This window comes from Eucyclogobius newberryi, unplaced genomic scaffold (genome assembly GCF_026437365.1).
Source record: "Eucyclogobius newberryi isolate DKJ021-1_F unplaced genomic scaffold, fEucNew1.0.hap1 SCAF_2, whole genome shotgun sequence".
Lineage (NCBI taxonomy): Eukaryota > Metazoa > Chordata > Actinopteri > Gobiiformes > Gobiidae > Eucyclogobius > Eucyclogobius newberryi.
Genome location: NW_027315834.1, coordinates 3460375 through 3485114, shown reverse-complemented (window position 1 = coordinate 3485114; position 24740 = coordinate 3460375). Strand labels below are relative to the sequence as shown.

General features: G+C 45.0%; 2 protein-coding genes across 2 annotated transcripts in view; both read left to right on the top strand.

Moving 5' to 3' along the window:
• nars1 (asparaginyl-tRNA synthetase 1) overlaps positions 1 to 24740 on the top strand; it is a 216777-nt gene that overhangs the window by 24698 nt on the left and 167339 nt on the right. The window lies entirely within an intron of this gene.
• On the top strand, positions 1142 to 22791 carry txnl1 (thioredoxin-like 1). The gene is made up of 8 exons (XM_072454046.1): positions 1142 to 1384; positions 3010 to 3106; positions 4738 to 4911; positions 6622 to 6744; positions 11229 to 11298; positions 12824 to 12996; positions 13268 to 13372; positions 22671 to 22791. The coding sequence occupies exons 1-8, from the start codon at positions 1287 to 1289 to the stop codon at positions 22698 to 22700; spliced, it is 870 nt and encodes a 289-aa protein (XP_072310147.1). The 5' UTR covers positions 1142 to 1286; the 3' UTR covers positions 22701 to 22791.

Below are 24740 nucleotides of genomic sequence, written 5' to 3'. Positions count from 1 at the left end.
CGTCATTTGTTGTGGGAATGGTGGCCGGTATATTCAAGGATTCATGTGTTGTTGGGAAGTTTGTGGGGGAGAAGTTGGGCGTGGTCAGGTTGATTCGAGTAACCAGAAGTGGCATGGTAATAATTGACTGTCTTACTCAAAAACAGCGAGAACAAGATTCAAGAATGAGTTGTTTTTAAGGGATTTGTAAGTCTGATGTTTCCTGCTTGATGAAGAGCCAAGAAGTAAAGGTGTAGTTACTGGCGTTTCTATTGCTTTTAATGTGGAGGACTTCCTGGATGTTCCTGGTGTGCTTCAGAGGATGTCTCCATTCATTGGAGAAGGTATGTCACTACAGTGTGTTACAGGGTGAGACCCCTTCACCCTGGACCCCCTGAGGTGCTTCTCCTGCCGGGGGTTTGGTCAAGTGGCAGTGGCAGTTAATTACACTTAATGGAACAGTGTCATCTTTGCACCCCTTTGAAACTCGGATGCACCCTCAGTTAGTTTGCTCTACACCCGGGCCTGGCAGACGAGAAAAATAACCAGGCGGTCGAGTGGTTAAGGCGCCGCACACAAATGCCGGGCTCAAGTGCGGCAGGGCGCAGTTCAAATCCTGACTCTGACCATTTGCTGCATGTCCTCCCTTCTGTCGCATCCCCCATCTCACCCTGTCCTCTCCTGGCAAATAAAGCCTTAGTTCGGGCCACAAAAATCTTTCACTTTAAACTTTTTCACTATAGACATCACTGTAAATAAAGCACAAAGAAGACACTTCAGCCCCAGATAGTGCCAGTAATGCACATTTTCACATTTGCCACAGAAAGCAGAAAGAGAAAGGAGAAAAGAGAAAGGAGAAAAGAGAAAGGAGAAAAGAGAAAGGAGAAAGGAGAAAAGAGAAAGGAGAAAAGAGAAAGGAGAAAAGAGAAAGGAGAAAAGAGAAAGGAGAAAAGAGAAAGGAGAAAAGAGAAAGGAGAAAAGAGAAAGGAGAAAAGAGAAAGGAGAAAAGAGAAAGGAGAAAAGAGAAAGGAGAAAAGAGAAAGGAGAAAAGAGAAAGGAGAAAGGAGAAAGGAGAAAGGAGAAAGGAGAGAAATAATAAGATCCTCCCTGTAGGTGGCAGCATTACACTTTCATGCCGGAAGTCATTCGAAGAAGAAAGAAGAAGAAGTCCTGCGCATGCGCGTTGACGGCAGAGTGAAGAGTGGCAGGCGCTAACCACAGCTTAAACACGGACACCGGGGATATCTACCGTTCCCGTACGGTGCAGAGGCTCCTCACACACGTATCAAGCCGCCGCTGACTTAACCATGGTCGGTGTGAAAGTGATCGGCAGCGACCCGGACTTCCAGCCGGAACTCGCGGCCGCCGGCTCCAGGCTCGCCCTGGTGAAGTTCACAATGGCCGGGTAAGTGCGGAGCTGCTGCCGAGGCCACTGTCGGGACACTGGACACTGTCTGGACGGGACCGCACCGGACTTTCCTCCCGGGATCTGTCCACATGTGCGGCTCAGAGTCTCGGCCAGAAGACCCTCGGTCACTGGCAGAAGACGGAACAGCCGTGACTCTTGTGATGGTTGTGGAGCTCCGGTGCTAACATTAGCCTGTTTGCTCAGGATGACATGGCAATACTTGTGTACATCAAGCATAGACAGGGGCCCCGCTGCACATTCTGGGCTCCTGAAAGCTCTCTGTCCTGGGCCCTTACACATTTGTGCCAGGCTCTCAGATAATAACGGTGTAACGATTCAGGATTTACACTATTCGATTCTGTCACGATTTTTTTGAATAATGAAAGATTTTCGTGTTATTTTTGACCACTAAAACCTGCTAAATATTTAATTTTATCTTTTAGTTGTGGTTATTGTAAATAATATGCGAATGGCAACACTTTAGCCTTATTTAGTTTATGGCATATAAGTCTTTAATATTGGCTCTCTTATATTTTAGTTACATTTAGGCTCCAGAACCATTTGTTTTGGTTACATTAATGCGCTGAACCTTTTATATTTATGAGCACCAACACTTTAAGGAACCACAATGTTTGGGATCTTTCCAAGTTTTCATATTTGTTAGAAATAAGCAAACAAAGTCAAACAGCGCCGTCTTAACAGAAAACACTTTTAAACAAACTTTGCATTTAAAGTGCTTGAAAAGACCATTTGATTCTCTCTTTGCACTGCCAACTTGTTTCTTATTTCTGTGTATTTATATATGTCACAAATAGTTTTATTGACTCTGATTCAGAAAAGCTGGCCAAGGGTCAGAAGAGCACCTTTCTTTCATGGGCAGATCCCTGTAGTCGTTGTGTGAAAATTGGGCCAAATGCGAGTATTTTTCCTTCATGTTTCTAAATTTGCCCAGTTCCTCTGTTCTGTCCTGGCTCTGTCCATGAAACTGATTGTCTGTAGTGAGGGCCACGGCGGTTTAAACTTCCTGGATGGCATCGCAGGCTCTTGTGTTTTCATGAGCACTACTTTGGCGTGGCACTGACCCGAGGGAGACTGGCTATTTTCGCACAGGTTCTATCGGAAATGGAATGTGAAGCTCATCCATAGAGTTCCACCAGCCTTGCCGCAATGTCAAGTTTTCGAGTCATTATTGTTGTGAGGGGAGATTTTACTTTTAAATCTCAATTATCAGCAAAAACAAAGGAAACGTTGATATTGTTTTTTTTTTTTATGTTTTTAACTTGCAAATATTCCTACGAGAGGAAAATCTGTTACCGTACTTTCCTGACTTTAAGCCGCTACTTTTCCCCCACGTTTTGAACCCTGCGGTCATTACACCGATGTGTCTAATTTATAGATATTTACTGGCAAACGGTCACCAGGTTTACCCTCGAGCTGAGGTCTGTTCTGAGCAAAAGAGGGGTACTATGGCTCATCTGTGTTGACAAATGTTTGTGTGCAAATAAGTAATCAACATGATGGGCTTACAAAGGAAGGGATTATATTTTATTTATGGCTAAAAAATCGTACCATTTCAAACCTGGAACTGATCATTTGGTTTGGTTTGTGTTCCCTGTTCCCAGGTGCCATCCCTGTGTCCGGATCGCACCAGCCTTCACCATGTTGAGCAACAAATATCCACAGGTGGTTTTCCTCGAGGTGGATGTCCACGTCTGTCAGGTGAGTCCGGACTGCTACTAAAGGTTAGATGAGGCCCAAGAACTCACTGACCTGCCATATATGCACAACCTATTAGAAGACACAGAAGGAGGGACTGAGGCAAAGGGCCCGAGGAGGACACTGGGAATAAAGGGGTAGGGCTGAGACAAAGGGCCCAGGGAGGACACTGGGAATTAAGGGGAAGGGCTGAGGCAAAGGGCCCGGGGAGGACACTGGGAAAAGGGGAAGGGCTGAGGCAAAGGGCCCGGGGAGGACACTGGGAATAAAGGGGTAGGGCTGAGACAAAGGGCCCAGGGAGGACACTGGGAATTAAGGGGAAGGGCTGAGGCAAAGGGCCCGGGGAGGACACTGGGAATAAAGGGGTAGGGCTGAGGCAAAGGGCCCGGGGAGGACACTGGGAATAAAGGGGTAGGGCTGAGGCAAAGGGCCCAGGGAGGACACTGGGAATTAAGGGCTAGGGCTGAGGCAAAGGGCCCGGGGAGGACACTGGGAATAAAGGGGAAGGGCTGAGGCAAAGGGCCCGGGGAGGACACTGGGAAAAGGGGAAGGGCTGAGGCAAAGGGCCCCGGGAGCACATTGGGAATAAAGGGGAAGGGCTGAGGCAAAGGGCCCGGGGAGGACACTGGGGATAAAGGGGAAGGGCTGAGGCAAAGGGCCCGGGGAGGACACTGGGAATAAAGGGGTAGAGCTGAGGCAAAGGGCCCGGGGAGGACACTGGGAATAAAGGGGTAGGGCTGAGGCAAAGGGCCTGGGGAGGACACTGGGGATAAAGGGGAAGGGCTGAGGCAAAGGGCCCGGGGAGGACTCTGGGAATAAAGGGGAAGGGCTGAGGCAAAGGGCCCGGGGAGGACACTGGGAATAAAGGGGTAGGGCTGAGGCAAAGGGCCCGGGGAGGACACTGGGAATAAAGGGGTAGGGCTGAGGCAAAGGGCCCAGGGAGGACACTGGGAATTAAGGGGTAGGGCTGAGGCAAAGGGCCCGGGGAGGACACTGGGAATAAAGGGGTAGGGCTGAGGCAAAGGGCCCGGGGAGGACACTGGGAATAAAGGGGAAGGGCTGAGGCAAAGGGCCTGGGGAGGACACTGGGGATAAAGGGGAAGGGCTGAGGCAAAGGGCCCGGGGAGGACACTGGGAATAAAGGGGTAGGGCTGAGGCAAAGGGCCCGGGGAGGACTCTGGGAATAAAGGGGAAGGGCTGAGGCAAAGGGCCCGGGGAGGACACTGGGAATAAAGGGGTAGGGCTGAGGCAAAGGGCCCGGGGAGGACACTGGGAATAAAGGGGTAGGGCTGAGGCAAAGGGCCCGGGGAGGACACTGGGAATTAAGGGGTAGGGCTGAGGCAAAGGGCCCGGGGAGGACACTGGGAATAAAGGGGAAGGGCTGAGGCAAAGGGCCCGGGGAGGACACTGGGAATAAAGGGGTAGAGCTGAGGCAAAGGGCCCGGGGAGGACACTGGGAATAAAGGGGTAGGGCTGAGGCAAAGGGCCCGGGGAGGACACTGGGAATAAAGGGGAAGGGCTGAGGCAAAGGGCCCGGGGAGGAAACTGGGAATAAAGGGGAAGGGCTGAGGCAAAGGGCCCCGGGAGGACACTGGGACGGAGTCTAATTCTTGTGTTGTTTCTGTCATGTGTAGGGCACAGCAGCAGCCAATAACATCTCAGCCACACCCACCTTCTTGTTCTTCCGAAACCGGGTGCGGGTGGACCAGTACCAGGGCGCAGACGCCAACGGGCTGGAGGAGAAGATCAAACAGCACACAGAGAACGACCCGGGCAACAACGAGGACTCTGACATACCCAAAGGATACGTCAGTTCATTTCCTTCTTTCTACTCCCTCTTCTCACACTGTGCATGTTTGAACAGCTATTGTACCAGGCATTACACAAGTAGGTGAGGTTTCAGAGCCAGACGTCTGTTTGAACTTCCATCAGAAACATTTTCTATCTGAAATGTTTTTTACAGCAAAGAACTATCTTGAAATATTCTCCATCATGGACCCCTCCTGGACAAAAGAGGGATTACATCCACATTTTTCATTTACATGTGCAATTTTAAAAGAAATCCCTACATTTTAATTAGTCCAAAAATGAAAAAACAATACATTTAAATGAGGAAATAAGATAAGATAAGATAAACCTTTAATATCCACACAAGGGGAAATTTGGTTGTTACACTGCAGTAGAAACAGAAGGAAAGGACAGATTATAGGAAGTTTCAAAAACACACTAATAGAACTCTTATGAACAAAACAAAAAACTCTTAACAAAACTCCTCTCCTATCTTAATAGGGAATAGAGGGAGGGAAATAAAATAAAATAAAATGGATAATAAGAATACAAAATAAAGATAAAAATCAGACAATAATAAAATAATTATAATAGAATCAAATAAAGATAAAATAAAGTAAAAATAACTAGCACAAGACTAGGTAATACTATTATTAGCAGGTAATATTTAATGGAGACACTGTAGAGACTTTTTAATCTAGTTTTCTCAAATACAACTACTAGATCCAGTATTATATCTCCAAAGAAGAAAAATAGTTTATCTAAAAGGACTTTGGGAACCTGGCTCTATTAGATTTATGTTATATATATATTTAAGAAATATCATGGGCATTTTACACACATGCCTTCTTTCTATTCTTATACATCCCATTATTTCTATTTAAGAATATAAAATGGTGTAAACCTGCAATAAATGCATAATAGAAAAATAGTCGTATCATCTGGACACTCTTTTTAGAAAAACGTTTTGACTCATTCAAGAGTCATTCTCAATCTGTGGATCGAGTCTGGGAAGTGCCCCGCCCACCAGGTGGAACCTCCTGATAATAGCCTCTGTTTACATTTTAGCTTGAAACTAATCCATCCAACAGTCCTGTAATGGGCAAAATCCTATTGTAAGCTGGTTGTAGCTCACTCTTCCCTGATGAGTACCCGATTAGCATCAGAATGACCAGGGCTTGTCCCGCCCCATGGCTTCAAGACACTATTGTATACGACTGGTAAGTTCAACATTACATTACATCATTTACAACACAGAGGGCAAGAGGCGCCCACCGGCTCAGAGGGCAAGAGGCGCCCACCGGCTCAGAGGGCAAGAGGCGCCCACCGGCTCAGAGGGCAAGAGGCGCCCACCGGCTCAGAGGGCAAGAGGCGCCCACCGGCTCAGAGGGCAAGAGGCGCCCACCGGCTCAGAGGGCAAGAGGACGGAGAAAATGGGATGAGAGTCTAATATACTTTTTCTAAAAAAGTGTCCAGATGACAACAACTGAATCTTTCTCTACAATGGAACACTCCTGGACAAATGAAGGATTACCCTGACTTGTTTCTAAGAATTTTGGGCAAAAATACATACATAGCGTTTGATTTAGTATTTAAAAAATGGAAAAGGCCAGAGTAACCATTTACAAATGACGGATAATATGAAAAAATAAGTATAGAAAATTCAAATAAAAGGTTAGAATGTTAGCTCAGTGTGGACTCTGTAGAACTCATGTGTTTGTGCCGTTCAGATGGACCTGATGCCCTTCGTAAACAAAGCCGGCTGCGAGTGTCTGAATGAGAGCGACGACTGTGGCTTTGACAACTGTCTCACCAAAGACGCCTCTTTTCTGGAGTCGGACTGTGATGAGCAGGTGAGCACGGGGGGCTTTCTCTGAAGGGGGGGGCTTTCTCTGAAGGGGGGGGCTTTCTCTGAAGGGGGGGGCTTTCTCTGAAGGGGGGGGCTTTCTCTGAAGGGGGGGGCTTTCTCTGAAGGGGGGGTTCTCTGAAGGGGGGACTGAACGGAATTATGGAGGATTTTTTTTTTAGCGCCAAATCCGAGTCCCTTTCCTCGTGGCGTGGACAGCCGAGTAGTTCAGTCACATGTTAATCATAGGACACACCTACTGCACAGCTCCAGCCTCGTTCTGGCTCGTCCCCATCATAGCAGCGCGTTTCCCTGGCTGCACATGCATGGTTGATATGCTGGTGTGTGTTTAGTGAGATCCTTCAGTGTACAGTACAAAATGATGACGGAGAAAGACCCGTGTTTGAGCTCAGAAGAGACGGAAATCTGCAGAGACGAGAGATGATGTGATCTGTCGCACTAATAAACAAATTCACACGTAGCGGTGCGGCTGTAGCGTGCTTCTGCACGAGGGTGAGTGTGCACATGCACACTTTTCAAAAAGAGAATAGACAGTCACTTGAGTTCTCATATCGGCTGAAAAATCCTCTATTAGTCCTTTTTAAGTTGGACTTTTTTCGAGTGTTGTATTAAGAGTTCTCAAACAGTCTTTCAAAGGGTTGACGCACAATCTTTTGAGCATATTTTAATCCGATGTTTCAGTCCAGAAGTGACTGAGAGGTAGTCATACCACACAGTACTACAGTACTGCAGTACACAGAGGGTGTTGGAGCTGAAGAACAGCAGGAGCACTTGTTGTGTGTCCCCAAAAGACCCAAGGGAATGGAGGAAACATTGTCTTTGTTTGGTCTTTTTAATACAGATAAAGTCGTTGTGATGTTTCCACGACAATTGTGAGTCGATCATGACTACACTTGGGGCTGGGGGGCTGGGACTTTCTGTAAGTCCATGATCATCAACACTGCACCAGGACACCAGCCGGTTCCCTCCGTCCATGATGACCCAGATGAGGGTGGAGTCGTGGATGGAGGTGCAGCAGTTGGAGACAACTTGAAGCCTGGACCAGAGAAGAGACACCAGCAGTGGACGGCAGCGGTCCACTGCTGGTGGTCATTGTACTGTCACGTCTGTGTCCGGATAGTCCAAAGTCCTGACACAATTATTCTAGTGAGCAGGACTGGTCATTTAAAAGGGCCATGCTCATTGGTCACCATACCCGATTGTCAGACACTGACCGCTGCAGATGCAAGATCAATGTTAAAATACAGAAAATGAGATCCATACATATTTAGATGAATGCTATCACATTTTAACAGTTCAAATCTTTTGAAAAAGCAGCAAAATTGTCTACCTTGGAACCACAGGATGATTTAAGCCACACATGCAACTGTCTGAGGCGGCTGAACGTCCCATCTCCAAAGCGGGCGCCAGCAGCGGCCCTGAAATCACACACTGTTTTTATGACGGGAGGTGTAGCCCTGTCCCACACGTCTCTGCGTCTGCGGGGGGTGCAGTCACGGAGCCTCCGGATGTTGCTCCAGTGGCAGGTGGATGTGGGTGCAGCTGTGGAAACTCACTCTCGTGCAGTGGACCCAGAGTTGGCGTTGATCTGCTTTTCTTCCCCCTCTACCCTGGAGGTCTAAGGGCCGGGGTAAAATGCAGCTGCCCGCTTCAGGCCTGAGACGGGGGGTACTCCTCATATTCCAGGTGATTAAACCGGTGTTGTAACTCCGGTAAACAAGTGCGGTGCCCTGGCACTTTTGTGGGACCCAACCTCAGTCCATGGGTTTGACTTGATTGGTGTTGAGCGCCCGGCCGGGCTCCTGCTGAAACCAGTGGTGCTTGGCTGAGTTCATGCACCGGGAGCCAGCGAGGAAGGCCACCACTTCTCTGAGGCGTTGGTGGCGTAGTTGACGCTAGCTGTATCTGCTAACTACTCACTGGTGACTGCAGCGTGAGTTCCACACAGGATTACATCTGGATCTCGGTCTTCTTGGAATTTGACATAATTGAGATATCCGCTGTTCAAGTGCAGCACATTTTGGCTCAGGCCTGTGCAGCTCTCACAGCTCGACGTGGAGGCAAGTGAAGGCATGCTAGCTTGATGTTATCGGCCAGTGCCCTTCCCTGCCACATCCAGTGGTTGTGCAGCAATAACCAACATGTTTGTGATCAACATTTCATATCAGAAATAAAGAACGGATAATAAAAGGATTCAGTAAAATAGATTTTTCTTATTTAGTTGCTTTTATAAGTCGAGTGCTCTGTGTGGTGCTGAACATAAAGCAAGCAACACTGACCTGCATGATGACTTTAGGGGCCTTGTACTAAAAATGGTGACTTGACTTGACAAAGAGCAATGACACTTGACTTATTTGACCCATGTGACCATGTGACTTGGACATTAGTGACTTCCTGCCACCCCTGCTGTGCAGTATGGCAAATCAAACAAATGGGGCTGAATATGTGTCAGTTTGGTTCTGAGGGGCCTGTTCTCGACCCACAAAAATGACAAACTTAATGTGCGCTTGACACTTTCTAAGAACTATCTCCACCTGGTTCAGAGCTGGTTAACACACTGCACATCTTTTGTTTTACTTTACTGGCCTTTATTTAACCGGGGAAGTCTCGTTGAGATGTAGCATCTTTTTTTCAGAGTCTTGGCCCCAGGGGGAGGAGCCTATTATACATGTTTTGTTACAGAAATTGCTACAAAATCAGAGTTTTCATTTATTTTTGTCATAGCAGGCCAAAGTGAATTTTCAAGACACACATTTTGGTTTCTATTTTTTATTGTCTTGTAACACGTGTCTGCACTTATGTCCTTAAAGGTTGAATAGAGGATTTTTGAGACCAATCAGAGTCTCATTTCCTCGTGGTTCAAGCAGCCTCGTTCCCAGGATAGCAGCACGTTTCCCTGGCTGCGCATGTGTGGTTGATATGCCGGTGTGTATTTAGTGAGTTCCTTCAGTGTAGCTCCACGCTCCTTACCGCCAAGTACAAACATGGCTGAGGGACGACAGAAAGACTGTGTTCGAGCGCAGAAGAGACGGAAATCTGCGAAGACGAGAGATGCGATGTGATCTGGTCGTGCTAATAAACAAACGCACGTGTAGCAGTGGAAGGTTTGATGGCGTATTTTAAAAAAAGGGTCTAACGTCCTCTATTCAACCTTTTAATAAAGATGACATGAAATTAATGAAATAGATTCTATGTTTTACTGAAAAGTGTAAGAATTTGTTCCACTTGCCCGGATTGCCCTTTGAGGAAAGATAATTGCCCACCTCCGTTCTAAATACTACATATTGTCAATGAAAGTGTTTTTTCCACTTGACTCAGAAGCCTCATTGTGATAGTTGTGGAGTTGTGCTCTTCACACTATAGGCCCAGTAGTGGATTAACTGATCACAGCCACATGTCTAAGTTATCTGTCAGCCAGATGAGACATGAGCTACTTTGGTGTCAACACCAAATCAGGAAAAAAGGCTCGTCTGTCTGTGCATCTAAAGACTATTTAATTAGATAATCTTGTGCTTTTTATTCAAAACACTTGTTAAACCTTACCCACAGCGCCAGATTTTTATTCCAGAGTTGAATCCATATTGTGTGTATTTGAACTTATTGAACATTTTATGGCTTGATATTCTGTTTTAAGGGGCATTCACACTGCAGTGTCAAAGCACCAGCATTTGTGCAGTGCATTTTGAGCGTCGACTGTTCTGGACCAGAGGCAGAAGTTGAACAAAAGGCAATCAATGAGAGATCACACTCCAGTGCATTTAAAAAAAAAAAAAAATCATCCAGTTGCTTGAAGTGGTAACTAAACTCTGCTCACCTCTGAAGTGACCCAGACGAGCTGTCCAGTCGATGGCCTCTGTGGTCAAATACACCAAAGCCACTCGACAGCCACATGTGGTCCAACCGCGCATGTCCTGGTGTGTCAATGCACAAGATGCTGCAATGTGATCGCTCCTTTACTGTTTGGTTTAAAAGTTTAAAGACCAGGAAAGCATGAATGCTAGCTTCTCAAAACATTTTCCTCAGATTGAGAATAACTTTTGGATGAATGTCTAAACGTCTTGTTTAAAGGAAAAAAAGAAAAATGTCTGGATGACTACCGTTGTAACTTTCCCTACCATGAACTACACCTGGACAAATGAGGGATAAATGAGGGATTTAATCACGTCTTTGTTTTACTGTATATGTTTTGTATTTGACGGGCTACTTACAAAGAAGAGTTTTTCTCCGGTATGGAAAAAACACTGCTACTTGATTGGTCTAAAACTAATCTGTATTTACGAGTTTTAATTCACCAAATAATGCCCTCTGAAGTATTATTTTGGTTTAATTTACTTTAGGGGGATACTTGACATGTGATCTGACTATATACTCATATAAACTACAATTGGAGATGTCACCATCACATCCACTGACCTTTTTAATACTGTGATTCAGACCCATCCAATAAGAGCTCCTTGTGTTGTGTTGCAGCTGCTGATTACCATTGCATTCAATCAGCCGGTGAAGCTCTTCTCCATGAAGCTCCTATCCTCAGACTTTGGTGAGTGCTCTGTTCACACTGTCAAGTACAGCTAGAGGCCTTCTGCATCTCCACCGTTTGGTTCGTGGTTCTGGAAGTGGTCCCACTATGGTTGCAAGTGAACTCCAGTGCGGTTTGCAGAGTGTTAACTGGCCTGGATTTAGCCCAATAATAAAAACTTTTAGTCTCTAATCGAGCCAGCTCACCAGACTAACAGGTGTGACGATGCCTTTAAAGTGCATAATGAGCTCTAAAAGAAGCTGCTGTCCGCTCTGGTTCTAAAAGCTCATGTTAGAGGCCTGTAGCACACTGTGAGTTCAGCCAAGCTTCAGCAGCAGAAGTGACTTATTTGGATATATTTGGAACAATTCATATATAGTTGTGAAACAAGGTTATTTTTGAGTTTATTGGCCATTCACTGATTGCCTTGATTGCCCTGCATTATGCCAATGACCTTCCATTGGCGGAGCCTATTTTTTATTGTCAACCAATAAAACTGGGTAGATACATAGAGCATCTCAAGAGAATAAAACATGTATATAATTGACCCCGGGCATAACGAGCTCTCAACGAAGCAGCAGTTTTGAAAGCAGAAAAATTCATGTGTATTTTTCAAACATGCTTGTGTCTGGATGGACCTCATGAGGCGTTTGTATTTTGATGAACTGGACATATGTGAATTAAACATATATCTTTATCGTTTGTTGTAAAGAAATGCCTTTGTCATTCTGAACAAAAGAGCCATTGAAGACGTGCCCTATCTCCACGCACATTTGCATTGCCACACCTAGTAATGGGAAGTGAAAAATCATATATCTAATGATGCGGCTTCATTTAAATTTGACTTGCGCATTGCATTCTGGGTGGGAAACACGCCCAGCAGCGCCATCACAACAAACATGGCGGCGCCCGTGTCCCCCACATGTTCCCCCTGCTCGCCTTCGCTACCAAAATAAAGGATAACGGCGTACAAAAGGTCGATGGAAATATCTTAAAATTGGGAGATTTAGTCTCCTGATCGGGTTGATCGAGACGTTTTCCGTCATTGACTGTTGAAGCCCGACCCCTGGACTGTAGAAGCCTGACCCCTGGACTGTAGAAGCCTGACCCCTGGACTGTGGGAGCCTGACCCCTGGACTGTGGGAGCCTGACCCCTGGACTGTGGGAGCCTGACCCCTGGACTGTGGGAGCCTGACCCCTGGACTGTGGGAGCCTGACCCCTGGACTGTGGAAGCCTGACCCCTGGACTGTGGAAGCCTGACCCCTGGACTGTTGAAGCCCGACCCCTGGCGGTCACTCCGAGTCAAAAAATGGCAAAATTTTGATCTTTTTTTGCCTTCAAAGAAAAAAAAAAGAAAGAATTTACCTACTGACTGACCCACTTGAAAGATGTTGGGTCGGGTTACAGCAAACAGACAATTTATTTGGGGCAGCCTTATTAACTATGTTTAAGTAAATGTGTTTTGTCTGGCTTTGTTCCAGGACACTTGTGCTTATTGGAGAGTGTTGGTGGTCTGAGTCCTCTGTGTTTTGTGCTCATCCTCAGCCTTCTCCCCTAAACTGGTGAAACTCTTCATCAACCTCCCGCGCTCCATGGACTTTGACGACGCTGAACACAGTGAAGCCACTCAGAGTCTGGAGTTGTGTGAGGAGGACTACAAGGAGGACGGCCTCATCCCCCTGCGCTACGTCAAGTTCCAGAATGTGCAGAGCGTCACGGTGAGGGACACGGCCCAGCACACTCTTGTGATGCTCTAAACATATATATAAGTCTTGAACCTGGAGTAGAAGGTGTTAAGCCTTCTGCTGCCATGGAGAGAGGGTCAAATCCTATACTATGTCTATGGAGACCAGCAGTGGGTGTTAATTGGTGGCAATGTTCGAAAGCACAAGGCTAATAAATGTTTTTAGAGCGCTTGAGACCAGCAATACTTGATCACGCTTCCATGTGACTCTGGTATACTATATTTCTGAATCTTTTTCCCTGCAGATGTTTGTAAAGTCAAATCAAGGAGACAACGAGACGACTAAAATCAACTACCTGACATTTATCGGAACTCCAGTCCAGGCCACCAACATGAACGACTTCAAACGGGTACTGAGCACTCACGTGGGCCACAATATTAGGACTAGTGTGACAGTCAGAAATACATCAGTTGGCACACAGTAGCAAAAGGAGCACCACCACCACATTTGTGGCATATCAATATCATGTGACATTATTCCCAGAGCTTAGATCACAACAGGGATTTTTTGGGGAATAAAAGCCATCTGCTGCTTCACTGTGATTGGTTGAATCAAAAGTACAAACGGTTCTATGAATACCTGCAGGTGTTCTATGAAGACTCATGGCTGTGCTCAAAGTGCTTCTACTCAACACTGAGCAAAGGCTCTGAATACTTATGACCACGTGAGATTTCAGTTTTTCTTTTTTATAAATATGAAAACATTTCTACATTTTAGTTTTTTTCTGTCAGGATGGAGTGCTGAGTGTACATTCATGAGAAACAAAATTAACTTTTTTGATTTTAGCAAATGGCTGCAATGAAACAAATAGTGATGAATATAAAGGTGTCTGAATACACTGTAAATGTGCTTTGAGAGTTCAAACGAGGTCTCTTGGACTTTGAGACGTTTAGAGCCTCGTAAAAAGACTGTTTTTTTCAGGGTTAGGCTGCAGTTATTTTATTGGTTTACGGATTTTTAAATAAAATATATTGCACAGGCGGACGAAATATAAATATAATTTCAATTTCAAAAGATGTTTTCTTCCGGGTTTGCCCAAATCGCACCACAGGAGGAGGGGGGGGAGACGCGGCGCGCAGGTGAATGTAACAGTAGATTTAGCGTGTTGTAGACTGACAGAACTGACGCTTAAGTGTGCACCCTCCCCCACCCACCCAGTCATGGCAAAACGCGCTGAAGAAAATGTGATAAACAAGTTTAAAATGTGTATTTGCGTCATAAAGGTGCGCAGCAGGGGCCGCGCGCAGGGACAGACCCGCTCCATCACAACAATGCTTTCCAAAATAAATGACTCCCGCAGGAGTTTGCCGAGAAATTGCTTCACGCGCTCTTATCTTTTGATTTAATACCGCTTTTTACATTTAATTTAATGCTATTTTGCGTTTTCTGCGGTAAATTTGTAAAAAAAAAAAAAATGTATTATTAATAATAATTTATTATTATAATAATTTATTTTATTTATATTGTAGAAATCAATAGTCTAAGTGCGGCGGATCCGTAAACCAAGTGATAAAATAACTAAGGCCTTAACCTGTTACCATCCACCTGAAGTTATCCGATTTCGAGATATTGTCAAGTAAACAAAGTTTTCTTCTCTGACGCTAGTCAGGATTAAGGCTCGTCCGGCGCATTTCTCTGTCCATAACAAATGACCTGTTTGACTTATAAGATGGTGTTTGGCATCGATCTTTTCTTCAGACTGTTAGCTACAGAATGAGCACAATTTTTTCTGTCCACGGGTTTGTTTTCTAGAGCCTCCGGAGGAAAAAAAATGCGCCGCTTCCGACGCACATGGTTTGTTGTTGATATCGAGATAGCGCTAGCATGCCGTCACGTAGCAGACTTTGATTGACATATTATTCTAGCCAATAAGAATAGCTTTAGAATGCTAGGTGCGACTTAGTGGTCCCACTCAGAATCCTCTGTATTCTCGTGCGTAAGGCTGTAAAGAGCCTAGATTTTTCGGCAGGAGGGGCTAGATTTTACGCATCACGTTTTCTGATTTTATTAGCCTTTTGGACGTGCATTTTGTTAGATACATGTATTATACCGATACAAAAATAAAATAAATATATTATTAATATATATATATATATATATATATATATATATATATATATATTTTTTTTTTTTTTTCCACCTCCTATATGGGAAATTCATGGGTAAACTCATATTTACACATTTTCACATTCATTGTTTTTAGCAGTTATAATAGGTATTAGTGGCCTACAAAACATCAAAATGTATGTTTTATGATCATAGAGGAGCTAAAATTGTAATAAAACAGTTTGGCACAGTTGGCACATATTTGGATCACTTGTTCCGAATATACTTTTTGATACAAAAAGGTCAACAGCACCAAAATGTCTGTTCCTAGAGATCTGAAACTTTACACAGTTGTTGTCAACAAGATAAACAGCATGTACAGTGAACAGCATATGCACACAATGAAGTATGTCATGCTCAGGACCATTACAAATTGACAATATTCAGGCGAGACTAAAAAAGGATGTTTTGTTTATGTTTGGGCTTCTGTAGTGTAAGTTCTGAAGCCCTGACAGTGTGTCATGTGCACATCTGCAGAAACTAGAAGGCCTAAGCTTTCTAATGATGCATCACATTTGCATGATGTCTGTAAGATCCTCTTTTAATAAGCAATGCCATTTGGGTCTGTCCAACCATTGTGCACAGGGAGAAATAGGTGGATGGTAACAGGTTAAGAAGCAGATAATAAGTCTATTCACTTTATCGTTCTGATCGGGTTTCATTGATAAATACAGCTGTGTCATGCTTTCTGATGTTACCTAACTGCAGCATTTAAAGAGCAAACAGAACTGGACTGAGTTCTGAACCCAGCAGCGTGTGGTGTAACTGTAGAACAAGGTGAGGAGCTCAGATTTACATGAACAAACTGGTACCTTTTCAGATAAATAGGATGTAAAGCAGCTGAGGGCGGGGCCTCTGACACCTACGTCACATTCTAACCTCTGTAGTAGAATGTTGTGGTCAATGGTGTCAAACACTGAGGTCAGAACCAGGATTGAGACCAGTCCATCATCTGCAGCTCAAAACTAATCATCTGTGACTTTGACTTTAGTGCAGTTTCAGTGCTGTGGAGCTCCGACTTGAATACTTCAAATACATTATTGTCTTGTAGATGGTGACGGAGCTGTTTAACTACAACTTTTTTAAGGATTTTAGAGACAAAGGGAAAATTTGAAATGGGTGTTATATGAGCAAACTCCAACTGATTTGCTTATATTGCAGACCGAAGGTTTTGCTGACGCGCTAGCTCACTTTTATGTGATTCCAAAGAGTTCTCTGAGGCAGTTCCAAAGTTCCTTGTATATTGTTAAAATCAATCCAGAACAGTGCATCAATCCAGACAGTGCATCACTTGATATCAAAGATAAAATCCATATTCACCATATCACATATCACAGTTCGCCGGAGGCGGTCAACAAACTGTGCTTGCCCGTCTAGCAATTCCCACCCAACACCAAAGTTCCTACTTAAATACATATTTTGCTTCTAACCCACAGCGACAGCCTGTGGCCCCTCCCAACGCTGCACCATTACCAGAGATTTTGGCTCCTACAGGTGTAGTTTATCAATAGGTCAGGATCTAGTTTAGGCTTTTTCAAAAGTGGTTTAATGACGGCATGTTTGAAGGATGTGGAACATTAGCACTTTCTAGTGAAGTATTTATTATATTAAGAATAGAGTCTATAATTGGGGGGAGAATGTCTTCAAAATATTGATATATCATCACAGACGCCGTATCGATACTGAGTCACAGTATCGACATCTTTTAAAATGTATTTAAATTTATTTATTTTTTAAATATTTTTATGGCCCGTAGGCTCTAAATGAGGTGGAATAGTACTTTTGATCTGCTGTTTGATATGAGGAGCTGTGGACCTGATCAGAAGCTCCTCTGGGCCGAGGTGAGAAGGAGCTGTGGACCTGATCAGAAGCTCCTCTGGGCCGAGGTGAGAAGGAGCTGTGGACCTGATCAGAAGCTCCTCTGGGCCGAGGTGAGAAGGAGCTGTGGACCTGATCAGAAGCTCCTCTGGGCCGAGGTGAGAAGGAGCTGTGGACCTGATCAGAAGCTCCTCTGGGCCGAAGTGAGAAGGAGCTGTGGACCTGATCAGAAGCGAGAAGGAGCTGTGGACCTGATCAGAAGCTCCTCTGGGTCGAGGTGAGAAGGAGCTGTGGACCTGATCAGAAGCTCCTCTGGTCGAGGTGAGAAGGAGCTGTGGACCTGATCAGAAGCTCCTCTGGGCCGAGGTGAGAAGGAGCTGTGGACCTGATCAGAAGCTCCTCTGGGCCGAGGTGAGAAGGAGCTGTGGACCTGATCAGAAGCTCCTCTGGGCCGAAGTGAGAAGGAGCTGTGGACCTGATCAGAAGCGAGAAGGAGCTGTGGACCTGATCAGAAGCTCCTCTGGGTCGAGGTGAGAAGGAGCTGTGGACCTGATCAGAAGCTCCTCTGGTCGAGGTGAGAAGGAGCTGTGGACCTGATCAGAAGCTCCTCTGGGTCGAGGTGAGAAGGAGCTGTGGACCTGATCAGAAGCTCCTCTGGGCCGAGGTGAGAAGGAGCTGTGGACCTGATCAGAAGCTCCTCTGGGCCGAAGTGAGAAGGAGCTGTGGACCTGATCAGAAGCTCCTCTGGGTCGAGGTGAGAAGGAGCTGTGGACCTGATCAGAAGCTCCTCTGGTCGAGGTGAGAAGGAGCTGTGGACCTGATCAGAAGCTCCTCTGGCCGAGGTGAGAAGGAGCTGTGGACCTGATCAGAAGCTCCTCTGGTCGAGGTGAGAAGGAGCTGTGGACCTGATCAGAAGCTCCTCTGGGCCGAGGTGAGAAGGAGCTGTGGACCTGATCAGAAGCTCCTCTGGTCGAGGTGAGAAGGAGCTGTGGACCTGATCAGAAGCTCCTCTGGGCCGAGGTGAGAAGGAGCTGTGGACCTGATCAGAAGCTCCTCTGGGCCGAGGTGAGAAGGAGAAAATCCTCACTGAATATTGGCTGAACTTGAACTCTGAGATGGCTTTTTCAGATATTGTCCTTTTCATTATAATTTCATTCTGTGGGGCTGGATAGGGTTTTAGGAAATTGTCTTACAATTTAGGGTTTTGTGGGAAATCTCCATTTCGTATGTTGGAAAAGGCTCTAGAGTGCTTGTGACTGTGGGTCGAGTTATTTACATTCTCATGTGGATATAGATACTACAATGATCACCACTAGGTTTTATATCAAGTTAGAGAACTCAGAAAACAGAAACAGAATAAAAACTGGATCGGGCCCCAGGAGGTTGGTAGATAAGAATAAATCTCATGTTTGGCTTCTCCAACCTGAGTGATAAAATGAGGCTTTCAAATTGGCAAAATGCATTTTTGGTTTTAGGACTGTTGACATGATTGTGTGGGGTGGACTCATTTAGTCTTACACAATCAGGTTGTTGAAGCAAAGTTTCAGATAGAGTTAGAAGATCTATCTTATGATTACTGGCGATTTGGAGGACATTTACCTATTTTGTGTTAAGTCTATTCTAGCTTTGCTGAGATGACTTTTTGGCATTATTTGCACAAGGGACACAGTCTCCATTTGCCTTGAATCTGAGCACTTATTCATGTTTGGGATCCATTAATTTGACCACATCTTTTTGTTCAGCGTTTTCTGGGAGGCCGGTAACTTTGCTAGCCTTGCTCTTATTTCCTGAAAATGCCGAGAAATCTGAGCAAGAAGACTAGTATTAAGTGTCTAAGCTCACTTTGTGTCTGCTCCCACGCAGAAATGATTCATCTCCCCAGGTGTATAGATGTATAGATGGTTAAAATGCAGATTGCAGCAGTAACTCGATTGACAAACCCGGTTCAGCTGCCGTTGGAGCTGTGTTTTACATCCAAGTGCAATGAGTTTGCAGTCTTCTTTAATGACGAGGTTCAGAACAGTAAATACCATTCATTCTACAGTGTAAATAACCACCATAGCCAGCGAGACACTAACTCACTTTGCAGTTGTTGCTGACCAAACTGTCCAGGAGCTCATCACCAACAGCTTAATAATAACCTTCTAATGACTTTTGTTGTTGTTTTCCAGTCAGGTTTTAGATCACATAACACAAAGCACTGACCTGGACAGAGTCTCTTAGTCTTGTTAGATCTCAGTGGTGCTTTTGACACTGTGGCAAACAGGATCCTTTTACAAAGACTAAAGGACTGGGTGGGCATCACTGGCTCTCCACTAAATTGGTCCATGTCCTATTTAGAAAACGGGGAACACTTTGGTGAGATTGGTGACCGTGTTTCGGACCACTTGACCTGTGGGGTGCCCCGAGAGTCAACCCTCGGACCCCTTCTGTTACACCTGTACATACTGCCTTTAGACCAGTTGATATGCAAGTAGTGTCCTACCACAATTACAGTGAGGAAAATAAGTATTTGCCTACATCCTGCAATTTTTCCCACAGAAATGTAATCATAAGTGCATTACCATTGTGAGACAGAATCAAGAAATCATATTGTATGTATTGTAATTTATTGGTATTGCTTCTAATAAAGTATTTGAACACCTGCCAATCAGCGAGAATTCGATCTCTCAAAGACCTGTTAGTCTGCCTTTATACAGTCCACCTCTGCTCCACTTGTTCATCTAAATGAGTTTGTGCTCATTAGCTGCATAAAGACCCCGTTCCCCCCCCACAGTCAGTCAGACTCCACCCACTGCCATGGACAAGACCAAAGAGCTGTCAGAAGACCCCACAGACTGAACTGTAGACCTCCACAAGGCTGGAAAGAGCTACGGGCGATTGACAAACAGCTTTAGTGAAACGAGATCAACTGTTGGAGCGATTGTTAGAAACTGGAAGAGGCTAAAGATGATGTCACTCTCCCTCGGACTGGGGCTCCATGTAAGGTCTCACCTCGTGGGGTTCAGTGATGATAAGAAAGGTGAGGAATCAGCCCAGAACGTCAGGAGGAGCTGGTCAATGACCTGAAGAGAGCTGGGACCACAGTTTCAAAGGTTACTATGGTAATCCACTACACTGTGGTTTGAAATCATGTATCGCATGAAGCCTTCTGGAGTGGCTTAGACGGTCTCCAGACCTGATTCCAATAGACCATCTTTGGAGAGATCTGAAAATCCGTGTTGAAACATCCCTGAAACCTGACGGATCAAGAGAAGATCTGTGTGGAGGAGTGGGCCTAACCTGGTCAAGAACCACAGGAACCTTTGACCTCTGTAACTGTAAACAAAGGCTTCTGTACCAAATATTAACGTTGATTTTCTCAAGTGTTCAAATACTTATTTGCCGCAATAGCATACCAATAAATTATTTTAAAAAATCATACACTTTTAGATTCTGTCTCACGGTGGAAATGCTCCTAAAATGAACATGTCGGATCCCCCGTTATTTCTACGGGGGAGAACTTTGCAGAGTGTTTGAATATTTCTTTTCCTCACTGTATGCAGTCGACTCTCAGATGGTGGCAGGTCAATATGGGCCACTGGCTTCACCACTTCCAACAGAATTGTGTGGATTTAAAACCACTTTCATTAGCATTCACCTCCAGTCTCACTCCCTAAAACCTACAAATCAAGTAAGAAATGTAGGAGTAATAATGAACACAGATTTGAACATCAAATTCATAAATCAACAGTTTTTTATCATCTGAAGAACATTGTCAAAAATAAATTCTAGACTGTATTTTGCCTGTGGTCTTAGCGTTAACTTGGGCTCATTTCGTCACATCTTACGTCGAAGGAATTGCGCCGGGCGTGGAATTCTGAACAAGAGGCTTGATCATGCCAAAATATGAGGTGAAGAGGTGCATTCTGTGAGAAACTTCCAAACGAGTTCACTGGAGTCGTGTTATTGTTCCCACATGGACGAGATCATCATAAAACAACCTTCACGGGTCTAAATAACACATAAGATAAGTTCTAGAATAATGAATACAGTCATGTTTTTTTGTCTTCCGCTCATGTAAACAGCGCAGCGCTGTTACACACTCGGCTCTTAAAGCTCTTTGTGCTGAGTTGGACGCCTGTTACTACGCGGCCATGGACCGTGCAGAGGAATGTCTATTTAGGAAACAGGATAAATCTTCACCGTCACATTCACCCGACCCTTGTCTCTGCATAAAGCTGGCACAGACTGAGCCTGCGAAGAAGTCCACACACATCTCAGCCCGTAAAAGCTACGCTGGGTGACAACCATCACCGAGGGCTCAGAGGCCTGGCACCGGGACTAGTGCGGGTCATCTCAGGAGTCTGGGGGTGTGCGCGGTGGGATCATCTTCTCGCGTGGCTCTGCTGCTGTGTGTCCTCATTTATGGATCACAAGTGGAGTTTATAAGCAGAGATTTGTGCACAGACTGCTCCGGGATTTAGTCCGGGCACCCGGGGGATGAAGGCAAGCTCTCCACCTTGTGCAAATACAAAAAAGGTGAATTAAATAAAGAAACATCAGCTCAGAGGCTGCATTATTATTGTTTTCACGTTTGGGTACAAATTGAAACAGAAAATCAACAATGTTATTGCTCACTTCTTTCATTGCCTTTACATGAGGCATGACAAACATCTTCCACAGGGGGCGCTGTTGAATGCCACAGTTATCAGTCATTGGATCAAACACTATCACCATATATGGACTGGCACCTCCCACTCCAGCGGCCAAGTCCAGCCTCTTCACGCCAGCGTTCCCCTGGAAAAGCCCGTCTAAACCAGAAGTGACTTACACATGTGGTTCTCTTCAGTAGGTTTAGTCTATAAGGACCAGCTCCCTGGTCTTTAGCCTTAAAGCTGCAGTATCTTCAATATACTGCAGCTTTGGTCCTGACTAGAACCAGGAAGTACAAGCTCATTAGTCCTGTACTCATATTTAGAGAATAGGCTTTAGAGAAGGTATCTCAAATGTACTAAGTAAAGCAAAAAACAGCCTATTGTGCCATGAAGTAGGCTGAAGTGAATATGTGACAAATTATAGTAAAATATAGGGTTAAGGTCTTGGTTCATCGCCAATGAACCACATAGCAACAGACTTGAGCCTTCTGACACGAGCGACATCACATGATACAGCAGATGTGTTGGTCACATGACTTCTCTTAAAGTGACAGGAGTCACTCTCTGAGCTTGATTCGTCGCTGTCTCCTCAGAATCAGAAAGGGATTTATTGCCATTGTTTATGAACAGGATTTAAAAACTTGGAACTTGCTTTGGTGAAACGATGAATAATAAACGTAGCAAAATGTGACAAAAGGGCATGAATAAAGTTTAGAATACTCTTGGCCCATCTCTACAGAGAAAGTTGACCCCAAAATGACATGTAGTCACCGACTTCACCTATTGTTCTGTCACAGTCGGGCTTTGAATGAGTGACAGGTGGATTTAACCAATCACAGTGAAGGGTGAACTCTTAGAAACAGCAGATTACTTAGAAGTTGAGTTAATGCTAATATATAATACAGTTGTATTTTGAATTATACTTGCATGAGTGTAATCTTCCCCCATCCACATCCCTGTACTTTATTATGTGAATACATCAGACTCCCAAGTGTAAAATGTACAGTTTTCAAATGTCACACAGCCACTTAAAAAAAAAGAAGAAAACTTTTACGATTTTCTAAAGCTTTGAACGTTTGTTTGCAGGTTGTGGGGAAGAAAGGCGAGAGCCATTGATGGTGCAGTGCCTGGGATGTGCCATGTGGATGAGAGATGTTTGTATGGGCTACTGCTGATTCCTCTGTAAATAAAGTCAGTCTTTTCATAAGGCACGTGTGTGAGTTTCTTTCTACATTAAATAGTTATGAATGCGCTTTTAGTTTAAAGTGTCCATTTTACGTTTTTCTAAAAGAATTGTTTTAAAGCAAAAAATCAAGATCCTACCAAGAGCGGGTTAATGCACCCAAATAAAATCAGAATTAGAAAAGATTTATTGCCACTGAACAATTCACCTTCAACATTCCACTTGCTTTGGTGATTCGCTGCAATATAAAACAATGAACAATGATTAAAAAAAACAAAGGTCAAAAAGAAAAAGGATTTAAATCTGCTATAGGATAAAAAATATAAGGGCTTAACTATATGCGCAAAATATACAGTTAAATTTGCAGATGTAGTGCAGTGATTGATTAAATTATGGTTAAAATGACTTTAGGAAGTGTTCATGAGTCAGAGGGAAATAAACTGTTTTTGTGGTGGGAGGTTCTGGTTCGGATGGACCGTAGCCTCCTGCCTGAGGGGAGTGGCCTCCTGCCTGAGGGGAGTGGCCTCCTGCCTGAGGGGAGTGGCCTCCTGTCTGAGGGGAGTGGCCTCCTGCCTGAGGGGAGTGGCCTCCTGCCTGAGGGGAGTGGCCTCCTGTCTGAGGGGAGTGGCTCAAATAGTCCATGTCCAGGGTGATGGAGGTCTGCAGCCGATCACCTTCTCAGCAGAGGGCGCTGTAGTCTCTGTTTGGGAGAGATCCGACTCTCACAGACGGACAGACGGACACAAGGAGACTGGAGCTGGACCCACTCTTCAGGCAGATGAGGGACCGTCTGAGGCGAGCTGGACCCACTCTTCAGGCAGATGAGGGACCGACTGAGGCGAGCTGGACCCACTCTTCAGGCAGATGAGGGACCGACTGAGGCAAGCTGGACCCACTCTTCAGACAGATGAGGGACCGACTGAGGCGAGCTGGACCCACTCTTCAGGCAGATGAGGGACCGTCCACGCAGGGCAGGGACCACTTCACCAGGGGAGGGGCATCTGGGTCCACAGGTCCTCAGGAGTGAGAGAAAGAAATCAAAAAATAAATATTGTTTGATAGCATAAGTAGTCAGAAGAAGAAGAGGATAGTGCTCAAGCTGTCATACTTCCCCCAGCACAGTTACTCCTAGGGCAGCGTAGCTGAAGCTGTGGGTTTATGTTTCTGTTCCTAACTACTCTGACCATAAGCGATTTCGAAGAGGAACGTTTTAAGCCTGGACTTAAATGAAGAGACTGTGTCAGCATATTTAACATGGGTCGGGAGCTGATTCCATAACACAGGCGCTTGGTAGCTAAACGCTCTACCTCCTACAGTACTTTTAGAGACTCTTGGGACCACCAGAAGGCCAGCATTCTGAGAGCGAAGAGCTCTGTTTGGATGATATGGTTCTATAGCATCTTTGAGGTAGGATGGGGCCATGTCATTTATGGCTTTGTAGGTCAAGAGTAGAATTTTGAATTTGATTCTAAACTCGACAGGAGCCAGTGAAGAGACTCCAGCACCGGCGTAATGTGCTCTCTTCTTTTAGTTCCTGTTAGTAATCTTGCTGCTGCATTTTGAACCAGTTGAAAGCTTTTTATGGAGCTTTTAGGACACGCTGCAAGCAGGGAGTTACAGTAGTCTAATCTAGTCGTTACAAATGCATGGATAAGTTTTTCAGCATCACTTTTAGGCAGGATTCTTCTGATTTTGGCTCTTGTTGCGCAGATGGAAATAGGCTGTTTTGCAAGGCTTGATTTATATGAGCTTTAAATGAGAGCTCCTGGTCAAATAAGACTCCAAGGTTTCTTACAGTAGAACTGGAGGCTACACTGACATTGTCCAGTGTGACTATCTGCTCAGATAGAACGTCTCGTAGATGCTTAGGGCCAAGCACAATGACCTCGGTTTTTTCAGGGTTAAGAAGCAGGTAGTTTAGTGTCATCCAGGTTTTTATCTCCTTCACACAAGCACTAAGTCTGTCTACTTGA